This window comes from Pseudorca crassidens, chromosome 1 (assembly GCF_039906515.1).
Source record: "Pseudorca crassidens isolate mPseCra1 chromosome 1, mPseCra1.hap1, whole genome shotgun sequence".
NCBI classification, from domain to species: Eukaryota; Metazoa; Chordata; class Mammalia; order Artiodactyla; family Delphinidae; genus Pseudorca; species Pseudorca crassidens.
In genome coordinates, this window is record NC_090296.1 from 112,474,680 (window position 1) to 112,486,719 (window position 12,040).

Genomic DNA, 12,040 nt, shown 5'->3' on the forward strand with positions numbered 1-12,040 from the left:
CTTTGGGCTTCGATGTCCTCATCTGAAAAACAAGTGGTTGATTTAGATACTCTGAAAAGTCATTTTCCATTTCTAAAATTCTAAAATAATCTACAATAATTTAAATCATAAACGCCTTTCAAAAAAAATGAGAGTGAAAATCAGAGCCATGCTTTATTTCCACATTTCTTTGAACACTCCACATTCATTCAATTCAGTATTTCCCTTGTTTTTTTCATGCAGGATATTTCATTTTCAAAGAAAAAAGGTTTCAATACCAGTGAGACCAGCAGGACACAAAATTCTTCCATACCATAAAGGCTTGCTTTTCAACCAATCAGAAAGATGTGCTTGGTTTACTTGCATCACATCCCTGATTTTAGGTCAAATATATTTTGTTGAAGGAAAGGGGCCAGGTGACCCAGTGTCCTCACCCTAACTTCAAACATTAAGGAATACAAAATGGGCAGACTTAATCAGTGGGAAGGTGGCTAATCTAATGTAGTAAATATCAGGTTTACGGGGCTGCTTCCCTTGTTTTCTGCCCTCACAAAATTAATAGGCAATTCTTTCCAGGTCATTTGAAGATACACTTCCCTTTTTCTTCATTACAACATAAAGGATGCAACACATTTGAAGACCAATAGGATTAGGGTTCCTACAGAAACCTCTCTGGGTTTGAGACCATGGCCAGAGTTTAAAGGGCATGTGACAACCACCTATATGTATTCTCTGTAATAGGGACATTATAGACAAATACGGTGACAGGTTGGATCTGACCTGAAAAAAACTCTGGAACTCAGGAAGTCCACGCGTGGAGATACACTCAAAAGTTCCAGCAGAAATGGCTACATCAAGAGATAAAGGAACCTGAGTCTGATGACAGTAGATGCTTAAAACATATTTTGTTGAATAAATGATAACTAACATTATAGAGTCTTTACTATCATCAAGCACTAAACAGTTTATATGCATTATCTCACAGAACCCTACGGTATAAGGTACTATTACCATACATCTTTCAGGGTGGGTGAGATAACTGATGCTGATGAAGGAAGGTTACTGGACCACATAGGTTTAAGGGGAAAAGCCAGAATTTACATCCCTTTTTCTTAACTGTTACACTGTACCTTATACAAACAACATGGATATGCATCTTTTGTCTGTTCTTGCCTTTCCTGACAAGAATAACAAAATCAGAACACAAATGCTGAGCCCAGGAGGCAGGAATTAGAACAACTTCTAGACTCTGTCAGTTAACCCAAACAATCATGACTTTACTATGTACCACACACTCTATCTCCTTGTAAAAAGGAAGGAAGAAGGGAATTCTGAGCCCTATGCAAGAGACCCATGTTACATATATTATCACCCATTCGACCTGCAAAACATCCTTGTGAAATGTTACTCTATTTTTACAGGTAAGTTTCAGGGAGATTAAGTAACTTGTCCAAAGTGACACCAGTAATAAGTGCCAGAGAACCTTCCAGCCTAATTTTAAGCTATTATGTTAAGTGAGAATATCCATGTGGTTACCGAAAAAATCCTGACAGCATTCATTTCAACTCGGGTTGTATCATACCACTTTATAATGTCATTTTTACTCTTCACTAATACTAGAATCCTCATCTGAATATCTGAGCAGTTTACTTGATGAGGCAACTTGATAGCAATTTACATTAGCTTTAATGTACTACTGTGTAAAATACTTATTGTGTAAACTGTTTGTTAGTATTTAAATACCTTACATAATTAGCTACGTCTAGGAGTCTAATATTCTGTTTATATGTCTACTCTCTAGGGTGGTGATTTTCGAACATATCTTTTCAATCACCTTAGAAGCTTTTCTTCAAATATAATCTTCCAATGAAAGCCCAATATATAAAACAGATAAAAAGGGAAGCTTTCCTGGAGAAGCTGGCAAGGGCCCAGGGCCCTACCGACTGGGCCTTCTCACTGTTCCTTAGGCTTCCCTCGCAAATACTCTCCCCTGGACTAGTCCCTCTAACAAGTGAGACTACAGCTTTTAGCAATATTTATGCAAATTGTCTATCCTGCGTAAAATTCAAGACTCATGGAAAGGCAAATATATTTTCACTGAATAAGACATAGGCTTCTCCCTGAAAAATGAGTCACGAAACTATGCACAGAGAACAGAAGGCTAGTCCATGTTTTAGTGAAGCACTCTTCCTCAAAGCAGATATCAGCCTGATGTCCTTTTCAGGTTATATATGGGGTCATTTGTATGTAAATATAAAACTCATCACTGAACTTACTAAAATGTTATCATCTTAATTCAATAATTCAAGTGCCACACTCTGAGAAACTAAGCATTTGGAAACAAAGAATGAAAAATCCTTAAGTTGTCAACAGGATACTTAGGAAAGTCACTAACTTACCATCTTAATTTCTCAAGTACAAAAATCACTTACCCTGTGAAGCAATAAGAATCACAAGTTGTAATGCACAATGGGTACAAAAGTGTTTTGGGAATAAAAAGGTGTTTTAACAACCTGCCGCTTTCATGGAGCTGAAAAGAAACACACCTTTGCCAAGATGCGTGTTGATAGACATGTATCTTGCAGTTCCAGTTAAACTTTTGTGCTCCCTATAAGGTATATGCTTTTTGGTTTCAGGGTCAATGTATTCCTTGGCCAGTCCAAAGTCTATAATGTGTATAACATGCTCTTTCTTATTGCCTTGTCGGCCAATCAGGAAGTTCTCTGGCTTGACGTCTCGGTAAATGAGATTCTTTGAGTGCACGTATTCCATTCGGGAAAGCTGAAAGAGAGAAAAACAATGATAGAAATACTACTCTAAAGAAGTTTACTGTAAAAATACATCAGAACGTTTTCTTTTACCAGCCCAAAGCTTTGAAATTAAAATAAAACTCATTTCTTCGCCACCCAGAGCCACTTTACTCTTGTAAACCAGAATATATTTCCTGATACAAATACATATATGACAGATATCAAGATAAAAGAGAGAAGGATAGGAACTTCCCTGGTGGCGCAGTGGTTAAGACTCCATGCTCCCAATGCAGGGGGCCTGGGTTCAATCCCTGGTCAGGGAACTAGATCCCACATGCATGCCTCAACTAAGAGTTCGCATGCCACAACTAAGGAGCCCGCCTGCCACAACTAAGATATTGTGTAGTCAAATAAATAAAAATTTAAAAAAAGAGAGAAGGACAGTACAGTTCATCTAAAATGATAATACACAGTTTTACTTCGTTATGCAATGATTTGCAAATGATGAATAGAGTTAGTGTTTTTATGTTACTTCAGAAAGTAAGCATTTGAGAGGCAAGAATTACTCCCAGGCAGGAAATCAGAATACGTTGGTGGCCTTTGAAGACAGGTGCCACTGCCACATTCACGTCCTGTCCACACCTTCCTATACTCTGTCTCTTTGTTGCAGAAATAAGGGAAGTGAGGCCCAGAGAAGTTAATACTGGACTGATATCACAGAGCTAACTAACAGCAGAGGTAGGAGTATAGGTTTTATGAGAAAGTAAACATAGCCCAAAATAATAATCATAAAATTATTCAAACTTCATTAAGTTCACTTCTATCTTCAAAGCTTTTCTACTTAGTATAGAAAGGGAAGCATGAGCATTTGAATTTTTGACTCAAAAGTCAAGATCAATTTTCTAACATTTCTAAGTCTTTAAACTGGGTGGAGACCATCACCATTTCAGACCAATAAAGACATCCTTCTGCTTAAGGGATGACAAAGTTCTCAAAGGAACTGTCTTAACTGTTCCTTAAAGTGGTACTAGTGTGTAATTTGGTGGGAGCTGAGAAAGCTGCCTCTTCAGCTGTCTCAGTCTCTGTGAGAACTAGAGGCAAGAGAACTAAGGCAGGTTCTTGGTCACACAACTTCAGAATCTGATTTTAGGGCAGTGGGTTACATCTCCAATCTTTTCTTGGATGCGATGGTAAGGAGAGAGGGAGGACATGACAAAATTTTACAGTCATGTGTTTAAAACGTATAAATAAAACAACAAAGAAGTTACTTGCATCTGTACAATTTTTCCTAATCATCCTCTCTCTCTCTAAATAAATTTCCACTTCAGTCAAGGTCAGAGTATTGCTCCAAGGTGCAAATTCTTAAAATAGAGCAAACAGCAAATGCAGTGCGACTTCTCTGGATTAACCCTTTTTGCCCCAGCCAGCTTCCTAGAATGCCACCAAGCCAGTAAGCGTGCATTCACTAGGTGTCACTACAGCTAGCAAATCACCAACAGGGACACAAGGATGTGGCTGGGAGACCCGCCCCGCCTATCCTTCTGCAGAATGGCAACGCCAACTTACCAACTGAATGGCTATCATTAACACAGTCTTCAAAGTAAAAGTTCGGTCACAGAGATCAAACAAGTCCTCCAAGCTAGGGCCCAGAAGCTCCAGCACCATGGCATTGTATTTCCCACATGGTCCAAAGTAATACACCTGTGGGAGACCTTCACCTGAAAGCAGAGGGAAAATAGGGTGCAGAGTGAGGGACACAAAAACCAAAATATGAGATAGCTGCAACAGCACTAAGTAGATAAAAAGGAAATATAACTTGTGAGATTTTTGTTTTCTTTCATAGTCCCTACTGGAGAACTCAAACTGAGCACAACAGCTTCAAAGGGAACTAGTAATGTGTGGGAAAGGCTAAGCCATTGCACAATATGTTCAAATAAGCAGTTATTTAATACCAGAGTGCCAAAGGCATTTCCACTGCTATGTAGGACAGAGAATGGTCCCTGATCCACTGCTGGATCAGAGCGTAAACTATTCTCCCCCAAGGATGCCCAAAAGCGCACTAGCATAAAAGGTTCAAAAGATGGCTCATGAGCTCAAAGGCCAGGCTAACACACCTTGTTGCATTAGCTGGTTTCATTTGCACTCCCTATGCTTACTACCAAAGCCACAAGGAGATGGAACTGTTTCCAACTGTTGCTCTGAGGAGAGCTCAGACCGAAGGGCTGAGGTCACAGAGGATGCAGCCTGGTCCTTTTCTCATAGGGAGTCTCTGGAGTTTCCTGTTTTCTATCAGTTGGAGAAAAGTCAACAGACTGGGTTTGGTTACTGATAAGTAATTATGAAAGGAAAAGGAATAAAAATACAGGCTGGGTTTTCCCCAGATTTGAAATTCATAGTTATAAGAAGCCAAAACCTAGACTTTCTCACCTACGTGGCAACTTGTGAATGAATTTCCTCCTTAAAGTGTATTGTAAATATGAGGCACTCAATAAATATGTGCTAAATGGCACCATGTGAACTGTAGGTATGAATGAGGCTACAGAACTTCTAAAAATCTGGTCTTACAGTGAGAACACTTCCATCTTAATACACTTATGTACACCACAGTCTACAGTTGTACACGCTGCAGATTACTGCTTGCTCCTGTCTATAAGTTTTTTGGACAACAAAATTCTTTCCATCTTCGCATTTTATTTGTACAGATATGGTACAGGCAGAGGTAATTATATCTACTGTAATCTGAATGTTTGTGTCCCTCCAAAATTCGCATGTTGAAAACCTAATGCCCAGTGTGATGGTTTGAAGAGGTGTGGGCCTTTGGGAGGTGAGATCATGAGGGCAGGGCCTTCATGAATGGGATTAATGCCCTTAAAAAAGAGACCCCACAGAGCTCCCTAGCCCCTTCAGCCATGTGAGGACACAGTAGGAAGTCAGCAGTCTGCAACCCAGACGAGGGCCTTCACGAGAACCTGACCATGCTGGTATCATGATCTTGGACTTCCAGCCTCTGGAACTGTGAGAAATAAATTTCTGTGTTTATAAGCCACTCAGTCTGTAGTATTTTGTTACAGCAGCCCAACTGGATTAAGACAATGTCTAATACTTGGAACTTTAACCCAATGTGCCCATCCTTCTCTCCAGCACAGGTCTTGTATATCTGGAATCTGTATGATTCATTGCTATGATATGTGTTTATTTCATGTGCTGCAATAGTCTATCCTATTCCATCTAAATACTAAACAACTTCTTTCTTAGTGTTTAATAGGCTCATTCCTGTCTCCTACCACTTCATATAGTATACTCTGAATTTTCCTTATGGTTGTTTTGATTCTCCCTATCTCCAAAAGGAAACAGAGTTGAATTTATCTTTTTTTCTCCTGTTGTTTTGAAGAACTCCTTCTTCAGTTCATTTAAAGTATATAAAACCTAACAGCTGTTCCCAATGAGTTCTACTGAGAAATCCAAAGCAGAACAGTACCATAGAGATTTATTGCTTTTATTAATCAGATACATGGTAGATTGTAGTTTGGAGATCTTTAAAATTTTATATCCTATATAATAGTTTTTGATGTGACTAAAATTTGATTTTCCTAATATAAAAATTATACTCTTCAAAACAGGTGTGGCAGATCTGTTGGTTACCTGCTCAATATCCATTCCCTCCTTCTTTCTTAACAACAAAATTTCTAATTATTGTGAATAGCAACTCGCCCAGTTATAACTTTCCAGTCTCCCTCGATAATAGGAATGACCAGTGAGATGGAAGCAGAAATTGTTGCATAGGGTGGTTCTAGGGAAGTTCTTTCAAGGGAGCTGACTCAAAAAAAAAAAAGGGAGCTGACTCAAGTTGGAGGTATGCCCCTTTGAGATGACCGAAGCTCCAGAAGCCATCTAGAACCATCAGATACCTTGAAGATTTAACATAGTACCAAGATGGATGGAGCAAAATTAGAAGAACACATCCCTGACAGCTATGAAGCAACCACACTAATGTTGGGCTTCCCTTCCCTCTAGACTATTTTAATCCAAAAGAAAAATCAATCTGGGACTTCCTTGGTGGTCCAGTGGGTAAGACTCCGGGCTCCCAATGCAGGGGGCCCGGGTTCGATCCCTGGTCGGGGAACTAGATCCTGCATGCATGCCACAATTAAAGATCCCATGTGCCACAACTAAGACCCAGTGCAGCCAAAATAAATAATAAATAAATTTGAAAAATATATATATATCTCATGTAGCTTTAAAAAAAAAAAAAAGAAAAATCAATCTCTACCTGACTGAACTACTGTTATTTGGATTTTTCTTTTTAACAACCAAATCTAAGCCTAATTAATAAACATACTATTCCTTTACTTGGTTAAATTGCAAATCTAGGCACAATATCCGTCTGAAGTACAAGGTAAAAGTCAGACCTGTGTAGAAATATAATATTGGCATAATTTTCTAACCTGCTGCCAATACTTAAGGATCAGTTTAAAAATAAGACAGATGATCATCTTGTTCTTGACAATCTTCGGTACCAAATCTAGGCATCTCTTGCCAGAAATTTCCATGTTTACAAAAAAGTCACAAAAGCTTTCTGGGTGATGTCTATAATTTTTAACTGTGAGTAATGTCACTCGTAACTCCTGCCTAGTAACTTCAAAGATGCGAGGAGTTCCTGCTGGCTGCATTATTGCTCCTTTTATTAAATAGTCTGAATCTCACAATACTCTGTTGGGCTTTGGGATGCTCAGGACAATTTCTAGATTACTGAGTGGCCTTGAGGCTTTTCTCAAAGATGGACTAGGTCCAAGATGCTAGTGTAGAAAGAGCTCAAGTCAGAGTCATGGATTTGGTTCTGCTACCAACTCTGAAAATTCTTTCACCTCTTTGCTCTTTTTCATCTGTAAAGAGGAGGGGTTTAGACTGGTTCTCTTTTATTTTTTATGTTTTGGCCACGCCGCGTGGCATGTGGGACCTTAGTTCCCTGACAAGGGATCGAAACCTCACCCCCTACAGTGGAAGCGTAGAGTCTTAACCACTGGATTGCCAGGGAAGTCCCTAGACTGGTTCTCTTTTAAATCCAAAATTCTGATTATAGCTAGGATTTCCTTCTAGCTACCTTCTAGGTTCCTCTTTGTAAAGCCATAGCACCAGTATGAATGAAACTTGTCTTCATGTTATATAAAATATGCATAGTACAAATTCAAATGTAGCTTGTAGTGGTAACTGGTAGTGGTACTCAACTGAAAGTGTGTATATTAGAAATATCTCCAAAACTTTAGAAAACAGATACAGTGACTTTACTTCAAACCTACCAAACCAGAATTTCTAGTAGTGGATGTAAGCATAGCTCCACAGGTGATTCAGAAGTGCAACCTAGAGGGTAGAAATAAAGGGCATTGCTTTGCTTTACGGCTAATATATTATGAAGACTCAGAAAACACTGACAGACTAATCTGTTTCAGAAGTTCTCTCACATCAGAACAACTGGACTCAACACCTACTGAAAGGAATCATTTTAAGGCTATTTGAAAGACCTGTTTAGAGTTTCTTAGGTATTACAGAAAATGTGCTGCTGACTATAGAAGTCTCTTTGGGAGATGTGGCCTTAATTTATTAGAACTGTCTGTACAGATAAAGATGCCCACACAAGTTCCAATCTGTGTCTGGTTTCACACATGATTGCCCCAAAACTGGCCAGTGCTGGTGGTGAACAACACAGACACAGGCCCACTAAGAAAGTCTGCCTCTTTGGTCAGAGATTACTGTACAGTAATGATTTATCACCTGGGCTGTATTTAAATGAGAAATCCTGTATATTATGTTTCACACTACTTTTGCAGAGCTATCGCTAATCCATTGTTTAGGAAATTTTAAATTAATCAACGTTATGGTGGAACTCCTTTAATAAGACTGGGGATGAGGGCAAAGCCTTAAATGCAATAAACATGCTGAAAACAAGGTACTTCCTGCAAATAATTTTGAGGTAAAGGCAATGAAGTGGGGGAAGTAAGCAATGTAGATATGCACTGAATTCTTTGATCCATGGTATTTCAGAAACTAAGGTACTGTTATAATCTCTCATCTGCTCTGAAAATAAAAGCACTTAGTTAAGGTCTCCCTCCTAAATTGGTCAACTGCATAAAAGCTTGAAAATTAAAGAAGTAGATTCCAAATTCTCCTCTTCTGAAGGATTTCCAACAGATTTCATTATATTACCTTTAGCCACAGGTTAAATCTCTCATAAACCAAAACTGCAAGGTTCTATACACACTGTACAAGTTACAGTGTATATTTTCACAGGGAACTATGAAACAGCTTTTCCATCCATCAATAACATATTCTTATAACTCCTGCTGGACATATGACCCACACATATATCAAATTGCACAGAACAGGAAGCGAGATGTATAACACTACGGCTAATTTTCAGTCTGTCATAAATTTAACTTGGGTTAAACACACCAAATCAAGGGTAACGGCTTCTTTATCATCCAAGCTGTTACCTAAAAAGATTCCATAATGTATTATGAACAGTAACTACTCTAAGTAGAGATATTTTTAAATACACATCAGGCTGAGAACTGAAATAGAACCACCTTGAAGCTTTTGGTAATTTGATCACATTATTGCCTAATAATTAGCCTTTCATTATTTTTGAAAAACTAAATTACCTAGATGTGAAGCAAACTCAAATAAGTCCCACACCTACATTAATACCTGGATGTAAAAAAATAACATCATATAAATATTTCTATGAAAAAATAAGTATATGCTGATGATGACTGTCTTCTAAAGTCAGGGCTTTAGGAAAAAACCTTTAAGGACATAATGACCTTGGCAATTCCCTTCTTTTATTTATACAGTTTGCTTTTTAATTTTTAAAGAAAAGAGGAGAGTTTTTCTCCAAAGTTAAGCTGTCCTTGGTCCCATCAATGGTAGTGGCTTTTAGCACAGCTACTGGATGTTCCTTAGTGTTTATGAGAGGTCAGGGAATTACTGACACACAGGGAATTATCACCAGGGGTAATAATAATAATATTAAGTAAGTCCACTTAACAAGAAAGCAGAAAGAATAGGCAGACAAACATGATAATATTCCATAGGAAGAAGTGAAAGGGGAAAATGAAAGCATAGGCTTTAAAACTCAGAAAATAACTCTATAAAAACAATGCATTATTACAAAAATATGGGACAATACATGTGTTTGTTTCTCTTTTAAAAAAAGAACAGAATCCCTCTCATTTCTCTGACTCTGAAAAAAATGGTTTTTTACAATAAGAACCAGTTCAACATATGAATCTACTTCAACTAAACTGCTGATTTAATAACAGAAACAGCTAGACCCAAAATTAAAGAATCAGGATTACTTTGCCTTACCTATAATGAAAAATGTTTTACTACTGTCTTGTTCACTGGCCTCTTGGGAACTGGAATATCACCAGACATATGCTCCTAACATGAGCTCAAATTTGTATGGTGGGAGAAGAGAAGGTGAGGAAAGGCAGAGCAGAGGAATAATCTCACATTTCCGAGCCAGAGAAATTGAGCTTTTACAGTTTCTCTATTACACACACACATAATTACAAAGGCCTTAAGCCTCAAAGCAGGTTCAAAGTTTTGTTTATCCAAAGGAGTCAGGAAAGAAAGTCCAAGATAGGACATATTTCTTCTGCAGCAGATAGCATCAAAGATAAAAAATGTTTTAAAAGTGTGTTGTGTACTGGGGGTGGGATTGAAGGGTAGGGGATCCTTTCTCTTCTCCAAAAGACTAACAACTCAGCTCAGAACTGGTAAATTTATAGGATAAAAAAAAAAACCCAATCTCTGAAATTTTACCACTTCGTCCCTGTGATTAAGTTATACAGACAGGGTCTCCCTGGTGGTACAGTGGTTAAGAATCCGCCTGCCAATGCAGGGGACATGGGTTCAAGCCCTGGCCCGGGGAAGATCCCACATGCTGTGGAGCAACTAAGCCCATGCGCCACAACTACTGAGCCTGAGCTCTACAGCCCGCGAGCCACAACTACTGAGCCCACGTGCCACAGCTACTGAAGCCTGCGCGCCTAGAGCCCGTGCTCCACAACAAGAGAAGCCACAACAATGAGAAGCCTACACACCAGAACGAAGAGTAGCCTCCGCTCACCACAACTAGAAAAAGCCTGCACACAGCAAGACCCAACACAGCCAAGGGAAAAAAAAAAAAAAGTTATATAGACAGACTATCTACTGAGCTTCAAAAGCTGAGAGATGATCAATTCTTCTTAACACACACCTGAACAATAACAACTAAAAAGAAAGCTATAGCAGGCATTTAGAAAGAATAAGAAGAAAAAAAATGAGATTATTCAAAGTACAGTGAACCTCTTCCTGACAATCCTGCCCCACTCCCATTACACTTTCTTTGTCCATGTATCTGCCTTCCCTATGAACTAAGAGAAGGCTGTTTGAAGGCAGTGACTACTATGTGTTAATTATGTCTGTATATCGGTGCCTAGCACCAGTCCAAGCACATGGTAGATAAGGGCAGAATAAGTACTAAGTAAATAAATAAATACAATTCAGTGAAATTGACTTGAGTTTTCTATTTGGAACACACAATATTTAAACCTCAAAATGCTAAAATACACAGAGCAAAACAAATTAATCAGATTTTAAATGTGTGGGAATGCTAACATAATTGATATTTCTGAGTAGTTCTTATTTGGATTTCATGGGAATGATATTTAAGAAGTTCTGTTGGGTAAGCCACCAATATGAAGATTCCAAGTAATTCAGAGTTGTAGTATTTCTACATGGACTTTCTTCTGTGTATTTTCTTCCATGATGGTTGTATATGGTATGTGCAGTTATGTCTTTGCTGTTCCCACATGCAGGTGAACTATTTATAATTATTCATTTTAGTGAACAGTACTGAAAAACATACAAACAAATGTAAACGTCTTCCTATCTCTCAATAAAGCACCTGCCCATCCAAATAGATTAAATGACCAACGAAATTAGCCATCTAAGTTGTCTAATGTGCAAAGGAAGTCTGATGACATCTTCCTATCTTTTTCTTCTCCCACTCCATTTTTAGACACATTCTTTATTTTGGTCCTGTCTAACTTGGAATTATATGATCTTTTCTTTACATACATAGCCCTTTTCCATCTCACTTCAATTTCACAGTCATCCTATGAACAAAACAGGGAAAATACTAATGACTCCATTTTACATATGAGATAGAGACCCTGAGAGACATCGTGTGACCTTTCCTAGCTGACGGGGTGCCCAAGTAACACAACCAGACCTCTCAACTCCAGAATCACTGCTCATGTCGCTATACT

The 12,040-nt window shown here is 38.4% G+C and overlaps 1 protein-coding gene across 12 annotated transcripts in view; it reads right to left on the reverse strand.

Annotated features, from left to right (window-relative positions):
* Nucleotides 1–12,040, reverse strand: part of CSNK1G1 (casein kinase 1 gamma 1) — a 146,305-nt gene that overhangs the window by 33,086 nt on the left and 101,179 nt on the right. For all 12 annotated transcript variants that reach the window (XM_067750046.1, XM_067749950.1, XM_067749991.1 and 9 more), the window contains 2 exons: nt 4,296–4,447; nt 2,526–2,760 (listed from right to left, as the gene is read on the reverse strand). In XM_067750046.1, coding sequence (XP_067606147.1) covers nt 2,526–2,760; nt 4,296–4,394 — 334 coding nt within the window. In that variant the 5' untranslated portion in view covers nt 4,395–4,447. The remainder of the gene's footprint in view (nt 1–2,525; nt 2,761–4,295; nt 4,448–12,040) is intronic.